The sequence below is a fragment of the Arvicola amphibius genome, chromosome X (genome assembly GCF_903992535.2).
Source record: "Arvicola amphibius chromosome X, mArvAmp1.2, whole genome shotgun sequence".
NCBI classification, from domain to species: domain Eukaryota; kingdom Metazoa; phylum Chordata; class Mammalia; order Rodentia; family Cricetidae; genus Arvicola; species Arvicola amphibius.
In genome coordinates this window covers 58,486,385-58,502,863 of record NC_052065.1, presented here as the reverse complement: position 1 = coordinate 58,502,863, position 16,479 = coordinate 58,486,385, and the positions used below count along the sequence as shown (strand labels likewise).

Below are 16,479 nucleotides of genomic sequence, written 5' to 3'. Positions count from 1 at the left end.
GAGCTCATAAAGTTTATTTCTTGGGCACTAGTGATGTAATGAAATTGCTAGAGGGCCTGTCTAATATGTCATAAGCTTTGGGTTTGATCCCCAGCACCACATAAAATGTGTTATTGTGGACACATAAACACGGGGCAGGAGGGGTCGGAGGGGGAGGAGAGGGGAGAAGAGGGAAAGGAGGAGAGGGGAGGACATGGGAGAGAGATGTTATTTCCCAATATACTATGTCAACTCATGTTCTAGTTGGTTTTCATCAACTTGGCACAAATTAAAGACACTTGGGGAGAGGGAACCTCAACTGAGGAATTGCCTCCATCAGACTGACCTTTGGGCGTGTCTGTGGGGGTATTTAATTCATTGTTAATTGATGGAAGACCTAGCTCACTATAGGCAGTGCTACCTTTGGTTATGGAGATGTTGAAGAAAGGTAGCTGAATGTGAGCCTGGAAGCAAGCCAGTAAGCAGCATTCCTCCATGGTCTCTCCTTCAGCTTCTGTCTCCAGGTTCCTGCCTTGAATTCCCGTCTTAACTTTTTTCAGAATGGACTGCAATCTATAAGATGAAATAAACTTTTCCTCCCCAACTTGCTTTTTAGTCATGGTGTTTATCACAGTGACAGAAAGCAAACTAAGATACTGGATCCTTAAAAATTATTTTCCTGCATTTATTTATTTTGTGTGTGCATTGGGGGACACATACCATGGTGGACATTCAGAGGACAACGTTTGGGAAAGTCTGCTCTTTTTTTCCCACATGGGATCCAGGGATCCAACTCCAGTCATCAGGCTTGGCTGTAAGTACTTTTAACCTTGATGATGGCTGAGCCGTCTCTCTGGCCTCCGTGTCCTTATGATTCACATGAGAAGTGTTTTTTGTTTTGTTTTTGTTTTAAACAAAATAGAGATTTCTAATGTGTGACTTGAAGTACAAAATTCCATTTTCGGAAGTATTTATTTCATACAAATCAGATTTGAGATTTTTTTGTTATTAATTTTTTAATTTGGCAAGTTCATGAATGTATACAACATACTTTGATTACCTTTCCCCTATAGCCTGTCTTAACTTGTTCCCCTCTTATCAGTCTTCCTTACTCCATGCCTGTCCCTTTCCCATAATCATGAATTTTGTTTTGTTTTGTGACTCATTTAATTTAACTATATCTCTGTATGACCACTGGATTGGAACCATCCATTGGAGCCTGTGAAATCATCACTGGGTACATAACTGAAGTCAATGATTCCACCTCTTCCTGAATCTATCTGCAGCAAATAGTTCATCAGTGAGTGCAAGGACCACCCATAGTCTCTCCTCCATCCATACCTGCCTGTTGATGGACCTACTCTTATGCAGACCCAGTGTAGGTATCTGCAGCTGCTGTGACTTTGTGGTTGCAATGACTGTGTGTTGACAACATAGTTTATTTTTTAAAGATGAAATACATTGAAATTCAAGGAGAGAGTCAAATTGCTGTATTTACAATAACTGAGCATCCTTTCAGGGGATACCATGAAGCTATCATAAGAAACACATTTTCCATTTCCTTTTAAAGAAGTCATATTTCTAAGCAGATTAGGATCAAAATATAGCAAATTACTAAGTCAGTCTTTTTTTTCTGTTCTTCTGGCAAAATATAAGATAATAATGAGCTGAATTTCATCTCTAAAGATGACACAATAAACTTTCTGGCAACAGCCCAGGCCCATGACTTGTTTTGCTACAAGGAGAACAGATATGTATAAAGCCACTTTCTTCTAGCATACCTAACCTGACAGAGAGCAGGCTGCTTAGACCCTTGGCTTAGTAGATATAGAATTCAGGATGGGTAGACCTATAAACGACTGCCCTAATGCACCAGAGCACTCGTGTCATTAGAGAAGTTGTATAATGGAGACAGTGGTAGAATGCAGCCAAATTTCACAAGGCTATAGAAAAGCATCCTCAGTACTTGACCATTTCCAATCAGCTCTGTCTACATTTGTGAACATGTTAATGACATAGGATCTATCTATGCCTGCTAAGCTGAGAGTTCTGAACAACAAATGAGGCAGAGCCCACTGTTGCTTTTAAATTATAGCATTGCTCTAACTGTATTTTGCTTGCCTGTAGGTTGACAGGTTGAAGATCAAAGAATGAACACTCCTGCCAATAATAACCATTTTCTATTCAGTAACTAGGAAAACTTTTGTTCATTTCGCTAATATTTATTTCTCAAGCGCATGGAGAAAATAGAAAAGGAAAAGTGAGGCAGAGAAAATATGGGATTAAAGCACCATATTTTTTTAAGCACTAGAATGCGTGTTTGAAAGTGCCCTCAGCTGTTTGGAGCTCTTGTTGCGCTTTCTCTGTTCAGTAGTTAAGTTTTTTCTTGGTCTTTATTTCAAGGTTCTGAATGCCCAAGAGAATTAGCAAATAAAGGGGATTCATTAGCCTTTGAGCTTGCTATTCCCTTTGCTAGAAATGAACTTTCAAAGTCCCATTAACCACCCAAAAATCCAACTCAAACATCACCTTATTCATCGTCACATGAATGCATAATATGGCAGTCACTGTGTATTTCTCTTCAGAGATGTATTTAACTGGCCGTTGTAACCTTATATATCAATATGCTTATAAGATGTGTTCTTCCATGAAGATTGTGGGTTCCAGAACCAAGAAACGACGTTTTCATCAGTTTGACATCCCTTGGAGAACTAGAATAATACGGGGCTTTGCACATAATAGGCATTAAAAATTTTCAGATTTCTAGTCTGTTCTCTTTCCCTTTCATTTATATTTGGTACTTTATACTTCTTCATTTGGCTTCATTCTGAACCTTTATACCCCAACTTCTCCATTAAAACTACTGTCACCAGTGTTGTCAAGAACATTTTTTTTTACTGAATTCAGTCAGATGGATGAAGCACACTCTTTCTAAACTGCTAAGATAAGCTCTGAGCTTCTAACAGCTATTTTTGCCATTTCATAGACAGAACATGCCTGAAGAAGGAGGCCAGTGTAAGAGAAAGCATAGATGAAAAAGTCCTGATGACATACATCACTTAAGCCCCAAGGTTAAGCAAGGTTCCATTCCGGCTTCGTTGAGGTCTTTTCAGTTAAATGAGTCAATAAGTCCTCTTTTTTCTCTTTACAAAATTATAAGCCAGTTTAGACCAACAGTCTATCACTTGGAACTGAGAGTCCTAACACTAATGATCTCTGTATCTGTAGTGCCAGCCTTCATATCTTTTCTTTGCTTCAGATGCATATCTCAGACTGCTTATAGGTTTTCTCTTGCATTTCCCAGAGGTATCTGTAGTTCAACCTGTGTAAAACCACACATCTTCCTCCCCTGATCTCAGTGAATACTACAGCACCTTACTAGAAACCTGGGTGGCTTCCTTGACATCTTTGTCTTCTTTCAATCATACAACCAATCTCTAATTTTCCATTTACTAACTAATCTGCCTGCTAGTCTCCATTGCTGTCTCCCTAATTTAGTCGCCCTCAATTCTTTCTGTCATGATATAGTAGTACCCTCCTGAGTGCTTTCTCTGTTTCTTTATGCCTCATTTCAGTCCATTTTCCTCCTATTTTACCCACTTTTAATTAAGTTTTTATATAGTATAGTAGTATATATGCTTATTGTAATTGAAATAATACAGAACTACATAAGTAATCACTTTATAGTCTATTCCATCTCCACCCAGCCCCCTTCAACTTGAGATTACCAGTATTTTCTGTTTGATGCTGTTTCTTTCTACAACTGTTTTAATGCTAACGTTTTGATGGATTAAAATATCCTCCCCTTTTTTCCTAAAAATAAAAACATATTATATGCATCACTTTTGAATTTGCTTTTTTAAAAAGCCTAGTATTAGAAAGAACACTGTCAATCCTTCAGACCCACATACAGAACTCTAACTCATTCATTTAAATAGTTATATGGCAGTCAATAGTATGGCTATATCATAATTTAACCATTACTGTAGATGTTAAAGTGGTTCTTCCTTTTGCTGTTGAGACATCCTTGTATTCAAGATCTGTATATTAGTATTCTCACGTTTGCAAGATTTTCCAAACCATGAGCTCTATGCCAAATATATTATGATGTTTAATTTGATTAATATACAAAGTGGTTGCAACAATTTATATTTATTCTACCAAACCATGTATTTGAACTCTTAATTACCATATTATTATATTATGAGATGTTGTAATATGTTTAGCTCTGGGTAGAAAAGTGGCAAGTTTTTCCTGTTTGTTTGTTTATCTATTTATATTTGTTTTTTGATACAGGGTTTCACTGTATAGCCCTGACTGTCCTGGAACTCACTCTGTAGACCAGGCTGGCCTCGAATTCAGAGATTCACCTGCTTCTGCTTCCTGACTGCTGGGATTAAAGACATGCACCATCATCATTAAGCATGTTTTATTTATTTTCAAAATTACATTTTATTTTTTATTTAAAACTTTTGGAAATGCCAAGCTAACAAACAAAAAGAATATGGACATTAAGTCAGTTTCCTCTCACACCGGCTGCAAAAACTTGATCTTCTTTCTCAGAAACAACCACTTTTATGTTGCAGATTTTCACATTTTAACTAGTTTCTAAATAATGGACATTTAGGTGATTTTCTGTCCTATAATATTACAAATCGTACAGCAAAGAACATCTTTGTTGAGAAATGATTTTCCATGTGTGAGTATTTCTAGAAATAGAAGTGGACCTGCTGGATCAGATTATGTGCATTTAGTATTTAAAGACACAAGCCATATAATCTATTCTTGGCATTGATCTTGTGCTTCTCCATTGCCTTTAGGAGTTTCTTCGCTCCATAAAATGGATTCCAAAGTCCTGAATGATCTATTCACACTAGACAGCTCATTTATCATCACTTCCCCTTTAGATCTCTATACTCTACTCATACAAACGCCTTCTTATCCCCTTTTTAAAAATAATCTTCATTGATTCTTTGGAAAATTTATATCATGCACCCCAATCCCACTTACCTCCCAGTCCCTCCATATCTGCTCCTCACCCCTGCAGTATGCCCCCCCCCCAAATTAATTAAAAGCAAAACAACCAAAACCCACCATGCTCCTCCATCTTTTCAACACCTCTTCATTCATCCTAATGGTATCTGGAGCCACACCCCTTTTGCCATCTGAGACACACCCCTTTTGTCCAACCAGCCCAACAAACAAAATGTTCATTGCAATGAGTTGTTGGTCTCTGGCACACTATCATCACTGGGCTGGGCCTTCATCAAAACTCTCAGATATCCTGTTGTTGCATCAGATCACGAAGATCCTGTGATTATCACTTGGCAGAACCAGTCCCTTCACGTACTCCAGTAGGTCAAAGATGGGGCAGTGGTTAGGGTGGGCTGACCCAAGGCCCAGGATGTGGGTCTGGGAGAGAGTTGAGCTGGTTGGTCTAGGCCATTGGGACCACCCCCTCAGGTGATGAGCAGAGCCAGCTTTCCTAGGCCCATGCCACTGGAGCCACCTCTCCCACACTTTTAGTGCAGGATGGGACTATCTCTCCAGAGTGTTGGGGTCAGCTCTCACACTGGGGGGCAGCACTAGCTCTCTTACTATAGTGTCCAGCAAGGGGCAGAGTCAGTTATCTGGGGACTGGTGAGGGACAGGGCTGGCTCAGTATAGCTCTCAGATCTCCAGACTCATTGTTCCTATGACCCCTGTGGTAACATGAGCAATGGCCATCAGCCTAGACCATGGTGCTCAGGATGGTGAAAGACACCAGCGCAGCCCCGGTCCTCAAAGCTTCCTGAAGCTTCTTATTCCCTTTTAAAGAAATTGGGTTGATATTTTTTGAAAATTTTATACATGAGCATTGCATGTACATCACTTCAGCTTTTCCATTTCCCCTTAGTTCTGCCTCCTCAAATTCACGATCTCTTATTTATTATCATTACATATATATGCATATGTATATATGCACACATGTATATATAACCTACTGAGTGCATTTAGATTTGCTTCTATGTGCATATGTCTAGTCTAAGAAGACTCCCAAAACATAGACTACTGCCATTGCCTTTGGTTGCCTCTCATAATTTGAAGGTAAGGCCCAATTACTAAAGACAACACACAACTTTGGACATGGGACTTGGAGAGATCAAGCTGGACCTGGAAGCCTCTTCCCTGAGAAGTGGCTTTCATAGTATCAGTAGGTGCTATGTTACAAATGGAGAAAAGCAAACAATAATCATACCAATTTGTAAAGCTTATGAGCCACAACAATGATTGAACTTACAAGATATCCACAGTGGTGAAGTAGTGGCACTTTTATCTCAGGGATAACCAACATCTGTACAATTGGACTTAAGGCCTGTTCAACAGTAGGGAATTCATACCTGGTACTGTAAAGTTAGTTAACCACCGATGGCTAGAAAGATCATAGACCCAGAGAATATACTACTACCTGTTTCCTAAACCAAAACAATTTCTTACTGTTTTCTAAAGGCCTATCCTTAAAACCACAGGTAAGTGTACCTTTCACCTCTCATCAAAGAAGTTTATTTTTGCAACAGATAGAGACTATTACAGAGATACAAAACTAGTCAAAATGCAGGGAATAAGTGATTGTGGGATGCCCAACTGTTACATCTGCAATGCAACCCTAAGCCTAAGGATCAGGGAAAATCATGGAAGATATTGGTGGAAAGATTGTAAGAGACAGAGACCCAGGGCACCTGTTATAGATCATATCCCCTAGATATGACATAGGAAATGCACTTATGAACACTCAACAATATAGTTGTCTGAACAAGACCAGTATAATGACATGCCAATGCCAACAGGGGAAATTTCGTGTGGTTCCACACCTATATGAAGAGCTACAGAAGGGGAATGGACGCGGAGACAGAGAACTGGTTGCTTCTAGGAACAAACTCCACAGAAGTTTTTCAATGTCCAAACCAGGGAAAGATGCAACAAAGAATGAAAACTACAGGCTAATACCTCTGATGAACATAGTTGTAAAAATCCTCAATAAAATACCTGCAAGCTGAATATAGGCACATATTAAAAAGATCATCTGCCATAATCAAGTTGGCTTTATCCCAAAGATTCAGGTGTTCAATATAGAAGTCAATGAATTAGTAAATCATATAAATGGACTTAAAGACAAACTACCTGATCATTTCAATAGTACAGAAAAAGCCTTTGACAAAAATCAACATGCCTTCATGATAAAAGTCCCAGAGAAGGTAGAATTGGAGGGAAACACCTCCAACATCATTCTTTCAGTTTCTTTTTCTCTTTTTTATTGTTTTTATTGTGCTACACATTTTTCTCCACTCCCCTCCATTCTTCCTCTCTTCCCTTCTACCCTCTCCTGTGATCCCCACACTTCCAATTTACTCAGGAGATCTTGTCTTTTCTTCTTCCTATTTAGAAACACGTGTGTCTCTTAGGGTCCTCTATGTTGTCTCATGAGTCAAGTTGACTTTTTATGCAAAACTTTTTAAATTTATTCTAAGTCTTCATTTGGCTACTTCTGGCATTTTTCAGGTTGTAGTTCAGTTACCCTCATTAGGGGACTTTCTTTGACTTAAGTTTAGATCAGGTATCAGTGTGTTTAATAATGCCCCATGCTTACCTCATTGTACCACTTAGTATACTACATTATAATCATCTACTGTGAATTTGGTAAAGGGGATCTAAGGGCTAATCTTATTCACCAGTATGTCCCTAGTATCTAGAGCAATGAGCAATAAACACTGTACTTAATAGCACTAAATTAACATGCACTAAATAAACATGCACTATATTAATTAAAACAGCAGCAGCAGCAGCAGCAACAACAACATATAGAACAACAACAACAATGTATAGACGTTCCTTAGCTTTACAGGCCAAAGAGGCTTAGAAGGTTAAGAAGTAGAATCTAAATAAGGCAGGGTGAGCCAACAGACGCCTTCTGCCTACACATCTACATCTGTTTACGATATTTTGAGGAGCCATACAGAAACACTTCACCACTTAGCTGACAGATTAACATTCTTATCCTTCACTTCTTAAATCCATTTGCATGCTTTTATTCCTTACTGAGCCTCTTCATGGATGCTAATGAAAAGACTCATTGACCATGCAAAAAAAAAATCCCGAGTCTTTAATCGTTCAGACACCATCTAATTGGTTAAAGCTAGCCTAGATATTATTACAATATTATAGAAATCAGGAATAGTTAGAAATTGCATCAGAACTGGAAGGAAATAATGACTTTCTATTGTAGTAATTCAGCATCCTTTTATTATCCCTGTATTTTTGAGGAGTATGATAAATTCTCATCAGTAAATTAGCTATTCACTAGAGTTTTCTCAGCATGGTATACAATTATTAGAATTTATAGAGTTGCAAATACTTGAAAAAAATTCCTTACATGGTTTTGAATCTCTGACATCTATCTCAGAACTTCAGCTAGAACTAATAGTTCTAGCCCATCAGAATAAACTAACGTGGAAGATGTGAAATAGGAGTTATTGGTAAACTATTAATGACATTGTGATTAGAACCCAAGTCTCTTGGCTTAGAGATCACAAATCTCCCTCATACTGAGGAACTAACAGCTATACTGAAAAAAAGATCAGATGGACCTTTAGAGAACCTCAGGACATCCGGGCTCATTGTCCCTTCAGGCAAACTACCTTTATAGCATTTTTCTAGTTGGGATGGCATAGTCAGCTTGCTTTACCTAATTCTGTACTGCTAACATCATTAATTAAATGTTTATTTATTGATCTGAGATAGATATGGCTGTGTTGTTCGAACTCATTCCAAACTCCTGAATATGAATGATAGCCTCCAAAACAGCTGGCATAACAGGCATGTACTAACATGCCTGGCTCTTGGTTACATGTAATTTTTTTTTACAATGAATGTGTACTGTTTTTATAATTATAAAAACCCTATGACCAGGAGATCTGGCTGTAGCTCAGTGGTGGACTGTTAGTCTAGCATGTGCAAGACCCTAAGTTTAATTCTCCACATTGCACTGTCAAAAAAATAATCCAATGAATATTTTTAAGAAACTTCAACTTCTATAAAAATTTGAATTTACTTTTTAGGTTTTTATACAAATATATACTGTATGTTGAGTATATTCTGCCCACCATGCCCTCCTATTCTCCTTTCTCTTCCTTCTCTCCACTCCTCTCAGTGCTCTTTGGCCTCCTAGACATTTACTTTTACTTCCATATCATATGCGTGTACATGATTTTATGTAGTAATATAAAATTTAGGAACTGCAAACAACAGAAAGCAGATATAGTTGTCTTCTGAGACAAAAAACTTAAACTTTTACCTCGTATATTCAGCTCAACTTAGTCTATATATAAAACAAGAATTGGAGTGTGGTAGCTATGCCAACTACAGAGCCTAGAATAATGATGGCTTCTTGTTATTCTAAAAATTAGTTGTTATTCAAAACTTCTTGTTAACCAAGTGTTAATGGTGATGCCCTATTGGGATAATTTACTGTGGGGCTAGTTCTATCAAAGAAAATAGCTTTAAACGCTATCTTGGAGTAGGAGCAAGTTAAGATATTTTGGCTTGCTTAATGTCTTACTTGATATAAAGCCACTTTCTAGAGTGTTCTGATGTGGGCCCTTAAGCTGTTGGCAGCCACAAACAGCAGGCAACCTTGGGGAGTCTACAGCTGAAATCAACAATCCTCTTCAAGTCCACACACGGCAAGCTTTCAAAGGCTTAAATTTCACCCTGTAAATAAGCTTCCAAAACTCTATCAGTTATCAAAATGATTTGAGTCTCTCTCATTTGACAGTAGTCCGGTGATGGAGCACTGAGAAGCAATAAATAGAATAGCATTTCCAGAATAAGGGCAATTTTTAATACTAGCTAACAACTGTATAGACAAAACATCTGTTTTCTCTGATGCCATAACTTTTCATGTCCAGCTGTATCAATTTAATGGTAGCCATACACCATTACATTGTTATTTTTAAAATATAAAAAACAAAGGATACATTTCAATCTTTATTTATTCTGCTTACTCATTTATAATAGCAGGAAAAAATACTAACTTCTTTGATCAGCCCAAAAGTAAATATCAAATAAGAAAAATTTCTAAGAGGGACAGATGGACGGACGGATGGACACAGCACACACACACACACACACACACACACACACACACACACACACACACACTATAGGTGGACAGATGGACACAGATGGACAGGCAGAGTGAGGAAGTGACATGGAGAAATGTGCAGCTGTGATCAGCCATTTGTTGTGACGAGGTAGGCCAGAATCTGAGGCTTAGAGTCTTCCAGCCCATGGCTCCTTTGGGCTATTCTAAGGAATAACACCAATGAGAAGAAAGAGCACTTTGCTGAAAAACAGCATCACTGCTGAATTATAATTGTTGTCTACTAGAGTAATAACAATGCTTGAGAGAACACAGTACCAGTATTTAGTAATTTCCAAAGGTTATTTTTTTTCAATCCATCGACACTTTGGATCAATACAGTAACTGCATGACTGTTCATCGTCGCGATTTTATAGACAAGAAAATGGAAGCTCAGAGAAATGTCACTTCTCCAAGATCACAGGCAGATAATATAGTGGGGATATCAGGATTAGAATCTACAGACTGCAACTTGTTCAAGTTCCTTTCCTATCATACTATCCTGCACTTCTTCCACTTAGGAAGACAGGAATACTAGGGAACGAAGGTTGTGGAGAGACATTAATTGATTTTTTTCATTGATTCCTGACGTTGCTCCTATAGGAAGAGAACAAAATGTTTAAAAAATAGTATTTGCAAACTATGGAAACTCCTTAATAATCCTTGGTATACATTATCAGATTTTAAGACCTCACGGACCCCTGAATACATTCTATAGTTCATGTAGTTCCCTGCAAGAGATGGCTAAGCAAGTCACTCAGAGCAGTTATGACTTCAGAGAATGGGCTTAATCAGGAAATATTGACACAGATTTCTGTATGTATTGTGCCTCAGAAGATACCAGGAAATTATCATGTTTTTCTTATAGAACGACAAGGACCCTGAAATCTCAGATACTCAAAAACTATTCAGAAAAATTCTGACCAACTCAAGAGAAATGAATTTAATATAGATATGGAGAACAGAAGCTGGCTGCCTATGCAGACAACCGGGGTTCAATTCCCAGCATCCACATGACATCTAATAACATTCTGTATTGCCAGTTTCAGGGGACCTGACACCAATTCTGATCTCCATGGGAACTGCACACACATGGTGCATAGACAGACACACTTGCAGGAAAAGCATCTATGCTAATAAAAAATTTTAAATTTAAAACAAAAAAATTCATTTTCAAGATTTGCTATAACATCACAAGATTTATATTGGAGAGAAAATAACCTTGTGTTTGTGACTGCTATTTATGAATCAATGCCTTCACTTAGAGTACTCAGAATTGAGAAACAGATGAATCCAAACACTTTTAAATTGTGGGTTAGAAATACATCCTGGAGACAGATGTATTTTTAAAAGAGAAGCTAATATTTACTATGTTAATTAATTAATTTTCCATGTATGTGTGTGTACCTGAGTGTAATGTAGTACAGTGCATGCATGGACATACCCTCAGAGGTCAGAAGAGGGTGTCAGATCACCTGCAATAGGAGTTACATGTGATGGTGAGCTGCCCAGTGTGGGAACTAAATCTAGGTCCTCCGTAAGAGCAGCAAATGCTCTTAACTGCTGAGCCAGTTCTCCAGCCCCCCTTCTCTTTCCATATATATATATATATGTGTGTGTGTGTGTGTGTGTGTGTGTGTGTGTGTGTGTGCGTGCGTGCACACACGCGCATGCACACATGTGAATGGAAGAGAACACATTTTAGGAGTCAGTTCTCTCCTGTAAAATGTAGGCACAGAAGATTAAACTCAGGTCTTCAGGCTTGGCAGCAAGTGCCTTTACTCTTTGAGCCATCTTTATGGCTCTGCTTGTCTCTTGAAGGCAAGACAGACAGTGCCTATATTATGCTTCTAATCACCTAGTTTAAGAGACCAATGGACCAGGAAAGTCAGTGTCTTAGTTCTGGATTCTAGTGGTATAATAAAACACCATGATGAAAAGCAACTTGGGGAAGAAAAGGATTTATTTCTTCTTCCAACTCTCAGGTTGTGGAACAGTCAGGACAGGTAGTCAGGTCAGGATCTTGGAAGTAGGAACTGGAGCAGAGGCCATGAAAGAATGCAACTTAGTGGCTTGCTCTTCATGGCTTTTTCAACTTGCTTGCTCACCAGCCCAGAAGTGGCACTGTCCACAGTGAGCTAGGCCCTCCCACATCAATCCTTAATCATTAAAACCTCACGGACTTGCCTACAGGTCAATATTATGGAAATATTTCCTCAGCTAATATTCTCTCTTTTGGGGAGAAATGCTGTCAATCTTCTATGAAAATCTAGGAACCCGCCACATTACCCTATATGTGCTCACCCTTATCTCTATTGCCTATAAATCTATCAGCTCCTTTACCAAAATTTCTCTGTAAGCTTCCCTGAGGCCTTGCTCATGTTTTCGTTCCTTTCAACTGCGTAGAGAAAACTTACTGAATAACTCTAAACTAGCTGGGGAATTGAAGCAGTCTGAGGACTATAGGTTACAAAACTAAAACAAATTTAGAACTGTTGTTTCCTGCTATGTTTTAAAGGTTTCTGTTTTTAGTGTCTGTGTGTATGTGTGTGTGCGTGTGTGTGTGTATAGCACGTGCACCTGTTAAGAAACAAGGGGCAGTCAGAGAACAACTTGCAGAAGTGGGTTCTTTCCTTCTGCCATGTGGGCCCTTGGGGTGAACTCAGACTGTCAGCCTTGTAGTAAGCACCTCTAACTGTGAAGCCATCCTGCTGGCCCTTCTTCCTGTTTTGAATCTTTGAAAAATGTTTTCCTTCTGAAATAATTTCTTAACTACTTAAGGCAAATCACTTTTCTTTGACACTTGTGAGGGAAACTTGAGATAGCTATCTTAATTTGTATTGTAACATATCAAATAACTATGGATTTAATATTAATTGCTGATAGACTCACTTTTTTCTTTACTTGTATAAAACAGACTCAGCTCATTATCTTGAAAGTTCTTTATTTGTATAAAACAAAGTCAGCTCATTATCTTGAGATAGTGATGCTGAATTATATCTGTTTGGCAGTCTAAACAGGCAACCCAAATTTAACAGGCCTAAATAAATTCTTTTATGTTTTGGTATTTTTAATTAAAAATACTAATATATATTCATTGTACATTGTGACTAGTTTCAGAAAGACAATTTCTTTAAGTATGCCATGCACTTTGACTGTATTCATCACTGGTACCCTCCCTCTTCTACCCATCCCCTCTTTTCCCGCTAGTCTAACTTCTAAATTCTTAACTCACTCCGCACACCTCTATACATCTTCTCCCTTTCTTCTCCACCTCGGAAATAGCAAATTCTACTCATTTCGTTCTTTATATCCCAAACTCTCGAGGTCATTCTCAGCTCTTCTCTGTCTTTCATATCCTTTGATAAATCTCAAAATCTGATTAGTCATTTCTTCAAAACCCTTCTAAAATCATACCATTTCCTACCAACTATACTGTTTCCACCCTATTCTAAGCCACTATCATCTCTTGCCTGGATATTGTCCCCTTTGGGTCTCCCTTCTCCTGCTCTTTCTAAATCATTTTCAATAGAGAAATCAGAAGGATTCTATTAAAGTCCAAGTCAAATCTTGTCATTCCTCTTCAAACTCATTCAATAGCCCCCCACTACACGAGGAATAAGAAATTAGAGCCAAGAAGCCAGTAAAGACCTTGGCTCCCCAGGCTGTAAAGGCTGTAGAGTGAGTTTTACTGTCTGCCCTCATGGCCTTTATTTCTCTTATTCATATCCCAGTCCCGCTGATCTTCCTGAAACACACTGTGCATTCTCTGTTTCAGGGGAGGTTTGTTTTGTTTTGATTCTGGTTGCTTTTCCCCCCTCAGGAATCTACTTGGCTTACCTTCATTTCACTCAGGTCCCTTCCCAACTGCTCCCTTATCACAGAGCCCGCCCTTGGTCACCACATAGTCTACTTTATTATTACCAATCTCCTTGTTTCATGGCTGTAGTTTTCCTCACAGCACTTATCAACGCAAACTTTGTTTTCTGTTTATCTGTGCTATCGAAGTAAAGCCCCCTGGGGAACAAGAAATATTCATTGAGGTCTGTCATGTACCAAGTTCTTTTCTAGGCAGTAAGAATAGAGACATTAACCAAACAAACACAGATATTCTTACTGCTTCTAGCCTAGTGTGATATAAATTGGCTGTATTTACTCAGTAAATATTTGAAGGATGTGTTGGATAAACACAGTACATAGTTGGCAGAATAACAAGAATGGCTTTCAAAAGTAGACTTGGATTGGCTTGTCACCTTTTAACTAAATGAGACACTCATCACATCTAAAGAAATGGTTTTATAGCCTCCTAGGCGAAAGATTAAATACCGTAGACAATTCTATGATCCCCAGGTACTCTTTATCCTTAACTCTAAGGCAGTACTAGCCCCTATCTTCAACTGATTCCATTTTTTGGAACTGCTTCAATCATTGGCCCCTACTCACATTGACAAATGTCAGCTTAAAAATCTCATTTTCATCTTTATAAAATCATATTGCTTTGTAACCCCCTATAGACACATATCATCAGCAGATGTAGCCAGACACACTGTCTTTGAATCCAGATGGCTTTTCAACAGCCCAGAGCTATGTTTCCTATAAACCTCTGGCCAAAGGGGTAGTGTTCTGTCAACTGACAGAGTAACATTGAAATACAGTGATTCAAAGACCTAGCCCAGGAGCTACCTCAACATTTTGTCATCCAACCGAATGTTTTACTAGTTAACTCAAAGCTATTCCACCCACAATGGCAATGCTTTCCACGGGTAAATCACTGCCTAGCTGAAGGGATAGTAAACACTGTCGAGTTCCATTACAACACAGTGAGGCAAATATTAGACCAAATTCTAAGGTCATATAAAAAGAACTGGATCCTTGTTCTCAAGGAACTTACAGAGTAATGATACATGCTTTAGTTTATATTTGGACATAGTAACAGATACCAAAATTGTTATACTTTTCATTGGAAATAATGCATCATATAAATGATAGACTGGCAAAACACTATCAGTTCCAAAAATAGGATTAAATTTTCTTGGGGAACATGGCAAATATGGTATGTCCTCAGGAGAGATGACGTCTTTAGGGAGAGTGCCCTTTAGGGACATAAATGCTACCATGGCCCTTGGCTACCATGGTCCTCCAAGCATACTGAAAAGGGATTGAGAGTATCTGGGGTTAGAGGATCCTTCCATTGTTAGTTCTATGGCAAAGGACTGCTCAGCAGGATAGGCTGGAGAAACCAGTGATCTTTGGATAACACAAGAGTGCTAAAGAGTGTTTTTATTAACATTTCAAAAGTCAGAGTGATAAAGGATCACTTGAGTAGACTCACCATCTGCTCCTTCACCACTTTTGCTTCTTTTATTGCGGCGAACACGCCTACTTTCCTCTTCAGAATATGCCTTTTCATCAGGAAAGAAGAAATTCAGAAGGGCCATCTGTAAAATTAATAAGTAGATATGTCTTATGTTAGCTATAGCCAACATTAGAAACCAACTAGCTGTCTTTCAACAGATAGTCCTTCTTTACCTTAAATTCAATATATCTAAAATCTGAGCTCATCTTTCCTTCCACTTTTCCAATGAATGGAATCATTACTATTCTAATCATGTAGGCATGACACTTGTTAATCTCCAAAGCCTCTCTGAATAGCTATGAGAAATCCCTTAGGGTTACATTTGTTCACAAACTTCTGGTGTTTGCCACAAATTTCTAATTCTCCTCCCACATTGCTGATGGCTATCCAGAACTAGCCTTGGATTTTCTATTACCCCTTGAACTTTATTATCATATGCATTGGATTTTGTTATATTTCTTACTTTTGCTCTGCTTTTAATTTGTTTCTAGAGTGGGGAGAACCCAACCGTGATGTGTCATGTATGTCAACTCTCTTCTAGGAGTTAAGTCAAGATAAAGTGTACACTAATCCACTGCCTTTCCCAACCCCATCAGAACATGTGCTCTATAAGACTCAGTTCAATGAAAAACAGCAGTAGATTATTTTTTTCTATTCTGTAAGTTTTAAAGGAAAATCTAAACTAGTTATCACTCAATTACTAAGTTTTTATACAGTAATGTATCTGAAAAAAAGTAAGTCTTGCATTAAAAGGTCCTCATCTAATATTTGGTCCTCTAATGCCTTATAACCATTGCTTATAGAAATATAATACGTTTTTTATGTGAATGGGTCTGCTTTCACTAACAATAATCATAGCTTAAACATATCCTTGAGGTGAAAAGATGTGCCTAAGGTAAACAATGGACAGTTTTAGACTTGAGTGATTCTAAACCCAATGCTATCACTTGCTATCTGTGTAACCTTG

The 16,479-nt window shown here is 38.2% G+C and overlaps 1 protein-coding gene across 3 annotated transcripts in view; it reads right to left on the bottom strand.

The window, feature by feature from the left end:
* Nucleotides 1–16,479, bottom strand: part of Eda (ectodysplasin A) — a 363,231-nt gene that overhangs the window by 65,308 nt on the left and 281,444 nt on the right. For all 3 annotated transcript variants that reach the window (XM_038316536.1, XM_038316537.1, XM_038316538.1), the window contains exon 2: nt 15,489–15,594. In XM_038316536.1, coding sequence (XP_038172464.1) covers nt 15,489–15,594 — 106 coding nt within the window. The remainder of the gene's footprint in view (nt 1–15,488; nt 15,595–16,479) is intronic.